Source organism: Callithrix jacchus, chromosome 20, assembly GCF_049354715.1.
Source record: "Callithrix jacchus isolate 240 chromosome 20, calJac240_pri, whole genome shotgun sequence".
Classification (NCBI taxonomy): Eukaryota; Metazoa; Chordata; class Mammalia; order Primates; family Cebidae; genus Callithrix; species Callithrix jacchus.
The window spans coordinates 30,248,731-30,264,322 of NC_133521.1; the positions used below are offsets into that span (position 1 = coordinate 30,248,731).

A 15,592-nucleotide genomic window follows, 5' to 3' on the forward strand; every position below is an offset into this window, starting at 1 on the left:
GTACTACTGTGTGCTGGAATGATGTCCTTATTGGAAGAAATGGTAGGAGAGTGAATGAGATTATTCTCTTATAAAGAAGAAGAAAGGAGTGTAAATGAGATTATTCTCATAAGGAAAAATAGTATTGTCTTCTTATGTACTCAATTTGGGACCAGAATGTATGTAATAGATTCCTGGGAAAAAGTTAAGTTTCTCTTTGGGATATAGTAAGAGATTGGACTCTTGGGAGTAAACAACTAAGTCTCTATGATGTGTTTTCTTTTGATTTCTCCATTCCTTCTTAGTTTGTAGACCTAAGTTGCAATGACTTGACAGAAATCCTGATTCCAGAGGCTTTGCCTGCTACATTACAAGACCTTGACCTGACTGGAAATACAAATCTGGTTCTGGAACATAAGACATTGGACATATTTAGGTAGGAAAAAATTTGAAATGGAATCTGCTTGTGCTCTTAGGCCCACCAGCCGTGTGTAGGTCTTCTTGTTTCTTTTGAACTATTTTCAGAATCTAGCACAGTTAGTACTGTGGAGATCTCGAGTAATTAAAGGAATAAAATGAATTTAGGCCATAAAGCCCCTAAGTTCTCTTTTTAAGTTATGAATAGATGTCCTATCCAGTAGTCAATCTGTTTATATTAGGACTACTCCATGTCTACTTCCCACTCACACACTGAATATTTTCATGACAAGCATAGATGTTTTAGGTGGAACAGATTATATAATATCTAAGAGACAATACAAGATCATCCATTGTACCAAGACTTCATTGTATCAAAGTAGTTAAAGAAATAGATGGTTGACTAAAACTTAGAAATCTTTGCCGTGCTTAGTTTTTGATTGAAACTCCTACTCCTTTGTTCCTTCTACCCATTTCCTTTCTCTCCCCTCCTCCTTTGCCAGTAGTTCAGCATACTACTTTCATCCATCTCTCTAGAAATGCATTTTAGTCTGTCCATAGATTATTTTATTAAAAGATACGTTATTGTTGGCCAGGTGCAGTGGCTCACGCCTGTAATCCCAGCACTTTGGGTGGCTAAGGTGGGTGATCACTTGCGGTTAAGAGTTCAAGACCAGCCTGGTCAACATGGCGCAACTCCCATCTCTATTAAAAATACAAAATAAGCCAGGCGTGGTGGCTCACCCCTGTAATCCCAGCACTTTGGGAGGCCCAGGCAGGTGGATCATTTGAGGTCAGGAGTTTGAGACCAGCCTCGTCATCATGGTGAAACCCTGCCTCTACTAAAAATATAAAAGTTAGCTGGGCATGGCGGCAGGCACCTGTAATCCCAGCTACTCAGGAGGCTGAGGCAGGTGTGTCGCTTGAACCTAGGATGTGAAGGTTGTAGTAAGCCGAGATCGCACTACTGCATTCTAGCCTAGGCGACAGAGGGAGACTTTGTCTCAAAAAAAGAAAGAAAGAAATACAAAAATTAGCTGGGTGTGGTAGCGCATGCCTGTAATGTCAGCTGCTCGGGAGGCTGAGGCAGGAGAATTGCTTGAACCTGAGAGGTGGAAGTTGCAGTGAGCAGAGATCATACAACTGCACTCCAGCCTGGGTGACAAGAGGGAGACTTGGTCTCAAAAAAAAAAAAAAAAAAATTGTTGGGATAGTTTTTGTAAAAAACAGTTGAGCATATTGTTTAATCTTCCCTCACCTCCCACAGCCATATCACAACCCTGAAAATTGATCAGAAACCTTTGCCAACCACAGATTCTACAGTTACATCAACCTTCTGGAGCCACGGACTGGCTGAGATGACAGGGCAGAGAAATAAGTGAGTATATTAGCCATGGAGACTGAGAAAGAAAAAATGGCAGCCCCTGGCATCTGAGAACTGGTCTGATGCTCATAATAGCTAGGCCATGTTATTCTGTTGTACAAAAGTCATAGAACATCAGTGTCAGATAAGATCCTTTTGAGACCATGATAAAGTTTTAAGACAAAAACAACACAAATATATAGTCAACAAAATACCAAAAACCCCCTTTCATGGCTAAGATGGGTAGATGCTACTTTCTTTACTGGTTACAGCTTTATCCTTCTGCTAATTTTCTTTCCCTATAGATAAGATTTATACCCAGCCATAGAATGGCCCCACTTTCTGATGACACCTAGTCTAGTGTGATCCTCTTCCTTATACCCTCCCCAGCCAAAGTTCAAACCCTCTAGTTGGTTCTTTTCAGCACTCCTTATCTGTATACCCCAGGGTCCATGGGGTGCATATTCATTTGCTATAACGAGTAATAAACGCAGCTTTTTCAACCATAGGTGTGCTCTGGTGATCTTTGGCTGATGAGCCTTGACAAAACTAATCCTTAGTTGCCACTAAGAGAAAGTGTTTTATCTTACCAGCCTTCCGCAGCATTGCAAAGCTGATATGTACTGCCGGTGAATGTGGCTGTTTCCCCTTTCCTTGGGACATTAGCTCTTTCAGATGTTGCTTAATTATCATGTCTAAGGACTTTTTATGTGTAGATTACAATTTGCTACTGGTCCTCTCCACCTTTAATTAATACTTACTTTTTAAAAGAATGGTCCCTAAAGAATAATACTTTACCAGTAACTTTTTTTGATGATTGTGTTTCTCATATTTCTGTTATAGGCTGTGTGTCTCAGCGCTTGCAATGGATAACTTTGCAGAAGGGGTGGGAGCTGTGTATGGCATGTTTGATGGGGATCGAAATGAGGAGCTCCCACGCCTGCTCCAGTGTACAATGGCAGATGTGCTTTTAGAAGAGGTGCAGCAGTCAACTAATGACACAGTTTTCATGGTTAACACCTTCTTGGTATCTCACAGGTAAGCAGGTGGGTTGAATAATCCCTAACTCAGTTCTACTTTTAGAAAATATATCTTATTTATTTATTTTTATTTACCAGATGTTGGTTAGCAGACATTTCCAAGAAAATGTATCTTTCTAAACCAGAAGGTCAGGGTCTAAATTACGGTTACAGGATCAAGGAGAGAACTCAACATTGTTGTCTTCTATTATCATTCTCTATATCAGAATGGAGTGTGGGGCTTTGGCTCTTTAAAAAGCCTGTGACTTCATCTGTTTTTTTCTGTTGAATCCAAAGGCTGCTGAGGATCTGGGAGCCCAGAATTTATATGCAAAAGGTTGTGTGTGTATATATATATGTGGCTGTACATTTTGAGGAGGAAGGTGCTCAGCTTTCATAAGATTGTCCAAGGAGTCAGTGACCTACAAAAGGTTAGCCAAAAACTCCTCAGATTCATATGCTTAGAATCCCTGTTTCTGGGGTTTTACCCAACTAGTCTAAGTAAAGTCTAAACCACTTAAGGGCAAAAACTCTATGCAGATGCTCCTCAACTTACAATAGGGTTACATCTTGATAAACCCATCGTAAGTTGAAAATACGGTAAGTGGAAACTTCATTTAATATACCTACCCAACCAAACATCATGGCTTCACCTAGCCTACATTAAATGTTCTCAGAACACTTACCCCATTAGCTTATAGTTTGGCAAAATCATCTGGTGCACAGGGCACTGTATTAATTGTTTAGCCTTGTGATCAAGTGGCTGGCTGGTAGCTGTGGCTCGCTACCTCTGCCCAGCATCATGAGAGAAGATCATACCACATGTCACTAGCCCAGGAAAAGATCAAAATTCAAAGTACAGTTTCTACTAAATGCCTGCAGTATTGCTTTTCATCATTGTGAAGTCAAAAAACCTTAAGTTGAACCATTGTAAGTTGAGGATATCTATATAACCTAACTGTAATGGAGCATTTGCATATCAGGTGGACTGATAAAGGGTATGAATAACTGAGAGGTTGTTAAGTTGTATAGTTCAGGTTGAAATGGAACAGCCTGGATCTTGAACTAGTTTTATCTGTCATAACACAAAGCAAAGCGTTAGGAAGGAGTTTTTTTCAGTAGTAGAATTGAGCTAGAGACTTCATAAAATAAAGGGTTTAGGGAAGGGAACTCAATTTATGAAACAACTCTTGAGCCAGGAGCTGTAGTAAGTATTTTTCATACTATATGTTTTATCAGAGAAATTTCTAGGAGAAATCACTTGCTGAGGGTCTGTAGCCAGGAAGTGGCAGAGCTGGGATTGAAACTAGGTCTTTCTGCCAGTTTCTTAGGATTGTTTCCAAGTACAGGCACATGGATGCCCTGCATGCAGGGGAAAATTTAAGACTCGTGGGCCTTCCCTCAAGGAACTTATAGCCTAAGTGAATGGTTCTCAAAGTGTTGTTGTAGGACCAGCAGCCTCAGCATCACCAGAAATTTCTTGGAATGCAGTTTATTGAACCAGCCTCTTACCCACTGAATCAGAAACTCTGGGGCTAGGGCCCAGCAATCTCTGTTTGGACAAGCCCTCAGGTGATTCTGATGTGCTAAAGTTTCACAGCCCCTGAATTAGGAAGTCTTTGATCAGACACAAAAAAAGCAGTGGAGAAAGATGCACCTTGACTCTCTACTCCCATGTCTCCCTTTTGTAAAATCTTTTCCTCAGCTGAGAGTGGAAGGCAGAACTCTCTCCACCACCATCAGCCACAGCAAGTCTGATTTTAGAAGGGCTATATGTGCAGGACCACCACTTCTAAAACTAGACACCACATCTTCATTTTCTTTTCTTTCTGAATAGGAAATTAGGAATGGCTGGCCAGAAGTTGGGCTCCTCCGCTCTCCTTTGCTACATCCGCCCTGACACTGCCGATCCAGCAAATAGCTTTAGCTTGACTGTGGCCAATGTTGGCACGTGCCAAGCAGTCTTGTGCCGAGGTGGGAAGCCAGTACCCCTCTCTAAAGTATTCAGCCTGGAGCAGGACGCAGAGGAGGCGCAGAGGGTGAAGGACCAAAAAGCCATCATCACAGAGGTGTGTCTCGCTCCCTGCCAGTCACTTATACTCCCCAAATCCAGTAGAGGCTTTGTGTAGAGGTGATGAAGGTCCATTTTCTTCCTCTCATACCCTGTAAATTGTTCAGATAAAAATTCAATTCAGATGGTTTCAGCAACAGAAATAGAAGAAAATCTGATCAGTTAATGACTAGCGCAAAGAAAAAAGCAAAATGCATTAGAAATACAAAATCCTAATAATCCTAATTTGTGATCCTCTACATTGATAGCTAGCGTGTAAAATGTATGTTAAATGCCCCCTTAGCTAATTTCCAGCTCATCTGGTTTGTTACTCCAAATAGTAGAAAGAGTTCTCGAGTTTGACATCCCTGTTCTGAAATGCAGAGTTTCAAAATGTTTTGTGTTTATACTGTATGTGGTGTAGTATGCTCTAGTGTTCTGTTTTGATAATAAAGCATCAGTATTTCTACTGTTTTATACCTTTTCTCCTTTTTTTTTTTTAAGAATTAACGTTTTTGCTTTCAGAAAAACTTGAGCAATTACTTGTGAACATTGTTTATCACAAAACAGAATTCCTCTGAGATCTTTTGAACAGTTTAAATTGGATTGTTTCTGTATTGTTGACTTTTAAGAGTCTGGTATATTTTGAAAACAAGTTCTTTTTCTTCTTTTTTTTGAGATGGAGTTTCGCTGTTGTTACCCAGACTGGAGTTCAATGGCACGATCTCTGCTCACCGCAACCTCCACCTCCTGGGTTCAAGCAATTCTCCTGCCTCAGCCTCCAGAGTAGGCGGGACTACAGGCATGCGCCACCATGCCCAGCTAATTTTTGTATTTTTAGTAGAGACGGGGTTTCACCTTGTTGACCAGGATGGTCTCGATCTGTTGACCTCGTGATCCACCCGCCTCGGCCTCCCAAAGTGCTGGGATAATAGGCGTGAGCCACCACGCCTGGCTGGAAACAAGTTCTTTATCAGATACATGTTTTGCAAATATTTTCTCCCAGTCTGGGGCTTGTCATTTCCTTTTTTTAACAGTGCTTTTTTTTGCAGAGCAGAAGTTTTAGTTTTAATGAAGGCCTGCTTGTCAGTTTTTGTCTCATGGATCGTGCTTTTGGTGTTGTATCTAAAACTATTTGCGACTTGGGTTGCAAAACCCAAGGTCACCTAGATTTTCTTCTATGTTATTTTCTAGAAGTTTACTTTTGTGTTTTACATTTTGGTCCACTGTCTATTTTGAATTAATTTTTGTGAAAAGTGTAAGCTCTGTGTCTGTATCCATGTTTTGCATGTGGGTATCCACTTGTTCCAACACCATTTGTTGAAAAGACTATCCTTTGTACGGCCTTTGCTCTTTTTTCAGAGATCAGTTGACTGTATTTGTGTGGGTCCATTTCTGGGCTCTCTGTTTTGTCAGAATTCTTTATAGAGTTCATCTAAGGTAACAAAATAAAAAAGCATTAATATTATGTGATTGATACTATTAGGACTGTGGAAGTATGAGACATTAGCTTTGGGAAGCTCTTTCACTCAAAACAAATGAAAAATAAAATTTTGATGATGTTTTAAATTTTTAATAAATTTATTGTTTTAGACACAAGGTCTTGCTGTGTTATACAGGCTGGACTTAAACTCCTGGATTAAGTGATCCTTCTGCTGTAGCCTCCTGAGTAGCTGGGACTATAGGCACATGCCACTGCACCTTGCTTCAGATAACTTTTTGTTTGACTAGTCTTTTTATAGAGTTTGGATACTGTTTAGATTTTTTTTTTTTTTTTTTTTTTGAGACAGAGTTTTCACTCTTGTTGCCCAGGCTGGAGTGCAATGGAGCGATCTTGGCTCACCACAACCTCAGCCTCGTGGTTTCAAGTGATTCTCTTGCCTCAGCCTCCTGAGTAGCTGGGATTACAGGCATGCATCACCACCTCTGGCTAATTTTGTATTTTTAGTACAGGGTTTCTCCATGTTGGTCAGTCTGGTATCAAACTCCCGACCTCAGGTGATCCGCCTGCCTCGGCCTCCCAAAGTGCTGGGATTATAGGTGTGAGCCCAGCCAATGTTCAGATTTTTCTTAGGGGAGTCTAGATAAGTAGGAAGTATTTTTATAAATGTAATTTTAACCACAGACATTTGTTTGTCCATTATTTGCCAAGCACCATACCTTTGTTATTTTACCTAAACTTAATAACTCCCATGAATTTGTGAGCCCTAGCCCCAGAGTTTCTGATTCTGTGGATAATTATAATTGTTAAACTCCCATTTTTGGCTGGGCACGGTGGCTCACGCCTATAATCCCAGCACTTTGGGAGGCTGAGGCGGGTGGATCACGAGGTCAAGAGATGGAGACCATCCTGGTCAACAAGGTGAAACCCTGTCTCTACTAAAAATACAAAAATTAGCTGGGCATGGTGGTGCGTGCCTGTAGTCCCAGCTACTCGGCAGGCTGAGGCAGGAGAATTGCTTGAACCTAGAAGGCGGAGGTTGCGGTGAGCTGAGATTGTGCCATTGCACTCCAGTCTGGGTACCAACAGCGAACCATCTCCAAAAAAATTAAAAATAAAATAAAATAAATAAACTCCCATTTTCATTTTACAGATGAAGAAAGTGAGGTTTAGAATTTATGACAAATTCTGGTAAATAAGCTCAGGTCTTCTCCTAGAGGGTGACTGCAAATGTGAAATTAACTTATTGATGACTTAAGAATTTTGTTTTGTTTTTTTCTTTTCTTGAAATCAGTACTACAAAATGTGTGGCTTGTGAGCATTCCCAACCTGCAAGCAGGATTGTTCCTTTTCCTCCAAGTTTTGAATTACACTGCTGAGAGGACTCCCCTTTTTTAGGCTGAATAACCTTAGAGATTATTTGATACCTTAACTACCAATATTCTCTTTGCCATTGGGTATCTTTTCAGTCCCAGCTGATACGCCTTTAAGTGAGAAATTACTTTTAGTGACCTTTCTGAGTTTTGGCCTCTCTGAGAATACTAGTGATAGAGAATTAATGATAGTTCTGCTTAATTGTTTTTCTATCGTGTTTCTCTATTTATAAACATACTGAAGTCTGTTCTTCATGTTCAAGCAAACATCTTTTGGGATGGTGTTGCCTTTTAGTCACTTATTTTTACTTGGCTCTATAATAACCATATAGTATTTTGTCTTTTAAGACTTATCTACATTTATTCTTATGTGTTCACTTAAAATTATACTTACCTGTAGAAAAAAATCATATATAAATTGTTTTATTGTATATCCCTAAGCAGTGTGATCTAGAAAGATATAAAGTTGCTTGTCATTGTTGCTTGTTTCTCAAATCTGTATCCTGCTCTTCTGTAGGACAACAAAGTGAATGGGGTAACCTGCTGTACCCGGATGCTGGGCTGTACATACCTCTACCCTTGGATCCTCCCCAGGCCCCACATATCTTCCACTCCACTGACCATTCAAGATGAGTTGCTGATTCTGGGAAACAAAGCGTTGTGGGAACACTTGTCCTACACAGAAGCTGTCAGTGCTGTACGTCATGTACAGGACCCATTAGCAGCTGCTAAGAAGCTGTGCACATTAGCACAGAGCTATGGCTGTCAGGACAACGTAGGGGCAATGGTGATTTATTTGAATATTGGTGAGGAAGGCTGTACTTGTGAAATGAATGGGCTCACCCTCCCAGGTCCTGTGGGGTTTGCTTCAACCACCACCATCAAGGATGCCCCTAAGCCAGCCACTCCTTCCTCTAGCAGTGGGATTGCCTCTGAGTTCAGCAGTGAGATGTCCACCTCAGAGGTGAGCAGTGAAGTGGGGTCCACTGCTTCTGATGAGCATAATGCTGGGGGCCTGGATGCTGCCTTGCTTCCGAGGCCAGAGCGGCGCTGTAGCCTCCACCCAACACCAACCTCTGGGCTGTTTCAGCGCCAGCCTTCTTGTGCCACCTTCTCCAGTAACCAGTCTGACAATGGCCTGGACAGTGATGATGACCAGCCTGTTGAGGGAGTCATAACAAATGGCAGCAAGGTAGAGGTGGAAGTAGACATTCACTGCTGCAGGGGCCGGGATCTAGAGAGCTCACCCCCTCTCACAGAGAGTGCTTCTACCCCATGTTCTGAGGAACGTGCTAGAGGGTCGTGCTTTGGGATCCGAAGACAGAACAGTGTGAATAGTGGCATCCTCCTGCCAATGAGCAAGGACAGGATGGAGTTACAGAAGTCTCCCTCCACCTCCTGCCTCTATGGGAAGAAGCTCTCCAATGGTTCTATTGTGCCCCTAGAGGACAGCCTGAACCTCATTGAAGTGGCCACAGAAGCACCCAAGAGGAAAACTGGCTATTTTGCTGCCCCCACTCAGATGGAACCAGAGGACCAGTTTGTTGTACCTCGCGACCTGGAAGAAGAAGTGAAGGAACAAATGAAACAGCACCAGGACAGCCGGCTTGAGCCTGAGCCGTATGAAGAGGATCGGACCGAACCCCCAGAGGAGTTTGACACAGCGCTATGACTGCTCTGCTGGGCACAGTGTGGGAGGAGGCTGTGCAGGGTTGGGGTAGGGTCCTGCTAGAGGCATTCCGCCTCTACATTTCTCTCTCTCTCTCTTTTGTGTGTCTGTGTGTATGTGTTTTGAGATGGAGTATTGCTCAGTTGCCCAGGCTGGAGTGCAATGGCACAATCTCGGCTCACTACAACCTCCGCTACTGGGTTCAAGCCATTCTCTTGTCTCAGCCTCCTGAGTAGCTGGGATTCCAGGCACTCGCCACTATGCCTGGCTAATTTCTTTTCTTTTCTTTTCTTTTTTTTTTGTATTTTTTTTTAGAGACGGGGTTTCACCGTGTTGGCCAGGCTAGTCTTGAACTCCTGACCTCAGGTGATCCGACCATCTCAGCCTCCCAAAGTGCTGGGATTACAGGCATGAGCCAGTGTGCCCGGCCCTGCCTCTACATTTCTAACCATAGCTGTGTGGGATTGAACTCAGAGCCAGAAAGGGTGAGAGCCATCAGGGGCTGGCTCTGGGTAAACTAGTAGCCACTATCAGTGTTAAGTTTCACATTTAACCTGCATTGGAACTCCCAGGGGTACTGGGAAGAAAGCAGCTGTTCTGTATCAGTCCTACCACCTGCCATTAACCCTTTCTCTCCTAGGATCACTTTGAGAATTTGCCTGCCTGGGCAGGAAAGGGACTATTTCTGTGGAGGAAAAAAGTGAAGATTGATTCTCTTTACTAGTTGCTGCTGATGGATCTCTGTGACAGAGAAATCACCTTATCTCAGACTAATGAGGTGTGATGTGACTAGTCACATGGGTTTTCATTCTTCTCTACGAGAATACAGCCTATCAAAATGATGTCTGTTGGAAATGTAGAACCAATCAAACAGATACTTTATGTATGTAATACAATGAGAGCACTTTGCATTGACTGTGAACTTTTTATTTTTGAATCTGCACTAGAGCCAATCTTAGAGGCAGCCCGGCACCTTCATCCTAGGCAGAGAGAGAATTGGGTGTTGGAGCCTTATCCAAGGGTACTAGGAAGGGCCCTGGGAAGTTGACTTAACTGGTAGATGTCAGACTGTGAACGCTCCTGAGAACCTTGGGGTAGCAGGATCTTCTCTTGGGGCTGAAAAGGGGGAAGGAGGGAGGACCAAGACTACTTCTCCCTAGATCAGAGAAAGAGAATTACTCCTTGACAAATATGACACCTGCTACGAATTTCCCAGGGAAACTTAGGGATTGGCCTCTTTCCTAACATGTGGAGGAGTTGGCAGACAGCCTCCTAATGGGGAGGGCCAAGGCTAACACTGCTTGCGTCCAGGTGACCTTAAGTTACGGCAGATGACACTGAAATGGATTGAGGCCAATGAGAACAGATGGATGGAGTACTCAGGTTAGACTTGTTTCTTCTCCTATGCTGGAGGAGAGGGATTGTTTTCTAGAATGTTAGAAGTGAGTTGAGAGCCCACCTCTTGAATGTTGAACAGTGTACTCTTCTGAAAACTGCATATTCAGTTTATGTGGTTTCAGAATACTGGGCTCAATACCAACATAAGAAAGACACTTCATTGAGAAATTCTTAAGCTTACAGAAAACCTGTATTTTTTGCACATTCCACTTAACTGTAGCAAAATTCAGTTTCTTCCATATTTTTGTCACTTTTTCCATTGTAAGATTTACTTAGGAAAATCAATTCCTATTTATTCCCCAAAATTTTGGCATTGCTTGATTTTACCCAGTGGGGAATGTGCTTTGAATTTTTGGAACACTTTCACAATTAAAAATAGAGTAGAGCCATTTTTAATTTGTTTCATGAGAAACAATATGTTAAAGAGAGGGTTAAATATAAATATGTTTTCATGTGTGTGTTTTTTGAAGTTTTTGTTAAAAGCAATAGTCAAAAGCTAGATGACCTGTCCATAATAATCACGTGTCTTCATCTTCTCAGAGGCCCCATGCCCAGATGCACGTGTCATTGGGGTACACTCTCGGGGGATTTGGTACACTCTAATGGATGTCTAGTTTGATCCCTTGAGAATCTGAACTTGAGTCCCCACATTGTCAAACTACTGGTCAGCTGTTGAAAAATTTTAGAACTCAGGTCTTTGATTTGAAGTAGGGAACATAGTGGCTCACACAGAGTTCAGGTGCTGTTAGAAAGATGGGAACAAGAGTGTTTTGCCACCTTATTTTTATATGGGAAAAAATTTTTTTAATAAGAAAAAAATGAAAAATAACCCAAGCTGATAGTGATGAGTGTTGTAAAACATCCTCGGGTTGTAGAATAGTGATGTCTAAAAATTAAAGTTATTTTGGGAATATACCACTTTAACAGTATAGTCTTATAAAAAGTATTCTGTATTGTGAACCCCTTTCATGTCTGCTATTTGCTTTCCACTCCACTTATTGGAACCACTTCAAAATCCAGTTCTGAAATGACCTTTCCAAAAATAAATGTATTTACTTTTTAGTCAACAGAACTCTGTAATTCCAAATGTTCTTCTATGTGGTAGAATTATTTTCAGGAACCATTAAGTTGATTTGAAAATCTGTTATAGGCAATACTAAAACTGATTATTTTTTTTTGCAGTCTCCTTTAATTCATGTCCTTCTGCAGTTGCTCTGTATTAAAACAGGGTAAAAAGGCCATAACCCATCATGAAAAATATAATAAAAAACTCTTTAACCTATAAGGTAATTTACAGATATTGTGTTTTCTGAACAGGCTGTTAGTGAAAGCCCGTATCTGTCTCCAGGTGAATGTAATCTACTTACGAGTACTTTACTCAGAGGATGTGTTCCCCAGGTGGGCGGAGTACAGTTGATCTCTAGCACAGAGATTCTGGCCTCTGCATATTCTCAGGTCTCTGTGTGTACCTCCCATTGAATAGAGAAGCTTAAGAGAATTTCTGAGAAAAGAATACTGCTTCTTATGGGAGCAGTTTAGGAGTCCATGGAAGAAAGAAAAATACATGTGTCTTGGCAGCCTTGGTGTTATTTTTATCCAAATGGATTGAAAGTATATTTAAAAATTTGAATGTCACTATGACAAAGCTGCAGTACACTATAGAGTCAAGTTATTGAATTACCACTCCTGATACAAGTGAGGGCTTTATTGCACTACTGTGGAGCCTATGTGTGCAATACATTGGTGAGTTCATTTACTGGTGTATGGAAGAGCCAGCAGGAGCAGCATGGTCATCGCTGGGTGCTATTACAGTTGCCTGTAGTGAGTGAGGGCTGTTTTCCAGGAAATGGAGCCAGTTGGGTGTGGCAAAACTACTGAATATCAAATGATGCTCTTCTTCCCATGTAGACCTTCAGCAGAAGCCAGTACTTGGAAGCCACAGGCTCACCTTCTCTATCCAATAATTATTAATGGAGAGACCTCCATAAGGGAGCAGCTGGCTGTTACCGATAAATGTACCAATTATTAAATAGTCTCCAAGCCATTCAGTGATGTCTTCAGCATCACTATAGAACTGTCTCGTGTCACTTTTTACTGCCTTCTGGGTGGAGCCTTTCAGACTCCCCAATCATGAAGGCAAGTTAATCTTTCTCTCCAGTTAGTGACTTTTGCCCCGTAGTTGGGTATGCACTTCCTAGATTGAGAAAAGCAGCTACAGTCAATCCTGCTCTGTTTCCCTCATTTGGTGATCAGTCAGTCACACATAAGCTCCTTGTATTCTAAATTTCATGCACTTCTCCCAGATGCTATAGGGTTTTTTCTCACTGTTGCTGGTGGATGTCATCCAGACAGTGGGCTCATATCTTATGGTTTTGTGCAATCATTGTTGTATTGTAGTCCTAAGACTCATTATAGTGTATTTTTGATATTTTTGAAATGTGTTAAATTTTTTAATTCAATAATATGAGCCAGAGCATGTTGCAGCAAATCTATTGTTTGTAAAAATAATGATAACAATAATAAATAAAATAAAGCGGAATCTCTTTTTCATGGCTGTGTTTGAAAATGGAGTGCTTGTTTTTTCCTAAGTATTTTAGCATGAAGCTATAATTTTCTCTCCAAACTTGTATGTAGAATTGGGTTCTTAACCAAGAGCATCTGCAGGATTTTTCTGCTTTTCCTGGGGAAGATAAGTGAGAACAAACACATGAAACCACATTCCAGGACGCTGTAAACGTAAGAGTTAAGGGAAGAATAAATGTTTTTGATCAGCTTTTCAGCTGAAATGGCAATGCAGATTTTTACTTTTAAGAAATACCTTATTAAAAAAGAAATGCTGTTTATATGCTTAAATCAGAAAACTGGAAAAAGGAAAAAAATCAGGAAATGCCATCCTTATTGACATGCAGGTTATTTTCTGACTAGCAGAAACTCAATTGTAAACAGTCCACAGCTCCTCTGTCTAAATGACAGCTGACACAGAAGCCGTGGAAAAGCCGGTCATCATGTTTTTCAGCAAGGCTTTGGTGTAAGAAGGAACTTCAGAGTCTTGGTTCATGAGATACTTAGAATCCAGTTAAGCCTCTAAATTATTGCTCCTCCACTCCCACTCTCATGTATGTCTCTCACTATCTCTGGACTTTTAGGCAAGATGAGCTACCTGTCAACTGATTGAAACAGGGTCTTGCTCTGTTGCCCAGGCTGGAGTGCAGTGGTATGATCTTGGCTCATTGGAATCTCTACCTCCCATGCTAATGTGAACTTCCCACCATAGCCTCCTGAGTAGCCAGGTGTACAGGTGAGCACCATCACATCTTAATTTTTCTGTTTTTTTCTTTTTTTTGAGACGGAGTTTCGCTCTTGTTACCCAGGCTGGAGTGCAATGGCGCAATCCCGGCTCACCGCAACCTCCGCCTCCTGGGTTCAGGCAGTTCTCTTGCCTCAGCCTCCCGAGTAGCTGGGACCACAGGCATGCGCCACCGTGCCCAGCTAATTTTTTGTATTTTTAGTAGAGATGGAGTTTCACCAGGTTGACCAGGATGGTCTCGATCTGACCTCGTGATCCGCCCGCCTTGGCCTCCCAAAGTGCTGGGATTACAGGCTTGAGCCACCGCGCCTGGCCAATTTTTCTGTTTTTTGTAGAGACATGGTTTTGCTGTGTTGCCCAGGCTGGTCTTGAACCCTTGGGCTCAAGGAGTCCGCCTGCTTTGGCTTCCCAAAGTGCTAGGATTACAGGCATGAGCCACTGCAGGCTGCCTGCTACCTCTCATTTTAAATAAAGGTAAAGATATTTCATAGGTTTCCTCTTCATCTAGCTGAAGGAACATTTTATTTATTTATTTTGAGATTGAATCTTGCTCTGTCACCCAGGCTGGAGTGCGATGGTGCTATCTCGGCTCACTGCAGCCTCTGCCTCCTGGGTTCATGATTCTCCTGCTTCAGCCTCCCAAGTAGGTGGGATTATAGGCATGTGCCACCACACTGGCAGATGTTTTTTGTGTTTTTAGTAGAGACAGGGTTTCACCATGTTGGCCAGGCTGGTCTTGAACTCCTGACCTCAGGTGATCCACCCCCCTTGGCCTCCCAAAGTGCTGGTATTACAGGCGTGAGCCACCATGCCTGACCAGAAGGACCATTTTAAACACTTGGTTGAACAACCATTTATTGAGCACCTTTAACATGCTTTAATACTGCAGTTCCACTAGACACACCTCTCTGGGCCAACATGGCAGAAATGAATCAATGCCATGTGATATAAATTCCCTGGTACACCAAAGGCCAGAAGAGTATGTTAGTCACTCAGAACACCTTGCAGTGTGTGATTCAGTGGGGCTGTTTTGCCTCTGCTAGTTAAAAGTTTTTTGACTTCAGGCAAGTTAACCTCTCTAAGGCTGTTCTTATTAATGTTAATATACCTGTCATCAGTCATGGGCTAAATGAGAAGATGCAAAGGGCTTCTTTATCAGTACTGTACATACCTGGCACACAGCATTAACTCTTTGGTAAACCACCTAACCTTGAACCTTGTTGGCTCATCTGTAAAGTGTGAACAAGACACCTTGGTCTGTCTGACTGAAGTGGGAGTAAGAGAAGGTATGCTAAAGCATCACAAACATTATTAAGACATGGAAGTATTGTTACAGTGATGGCTCCATTTAGTTGAGAGGAGCTGCCTCTTGGGAGCAGTATTGGGGCTGGGCCTGGTCACAAGGTTGGGATCAGGCCAAAGTTTCCACTTTCTCAACCACAGGACCCAGACATGGGCAAGGATCTAATAGGGACCTATTTCAGGGAATACATGCTAGGTGAGAATAGTGGCTGGACTTGGTGGTATTTCTCTGGAGGGTAGACGGAGAGTGTGTCGCTTGATTCTGGCTGCAGTC

General features: G+C 42.0%; 1 protein-coding gene across 4 annotated transcripts in view; it reads left to right on the top strand.

Moving 5' to 3' along the window:
- Nucleotides 1-13,275, top strand: part of PHLPP2 (PH domain and leucine rich repeat protein phosphatase 2) — a 75,002-nt gene extending 61,727 nt beyond the window's left edge. For all 4 annotated transcript variants that reach the window (XM_002761126.7, XM_035282702.3, XM_035282700.3 and 1 more), the window contains 5 exons: nucleotides 285-415; nucleotides 1,664-1,774; nucleotides 2,603-2,797; nucleotides 4,616-4,847; nucleotides 8,160-13,275. In XM_002761126.7, coding sequence (XP_002761172.3) covers nucleotides 285-415; nucleotides 1,664-1,774; nucleotides 2,603-2,797; nucleotides 4,616-4,847; nucleotides 8,160-9,314 — 1,824 coding nt within the window. In that variant the 3' untranslated portion in view covers nucleotides 9,315-13,275. The remainder of the gene's footprint in view (nucleotides 1-284; nucleotides 416-1,663; nucleotides 1,775-2,602; nucleotides 2,798-4,615; nucleotides 4,848-8,159) is intronic.
- The last annotated feature ends 2,317 nt before the right edge of the window (nucleotides 13,276-15,592 follow it).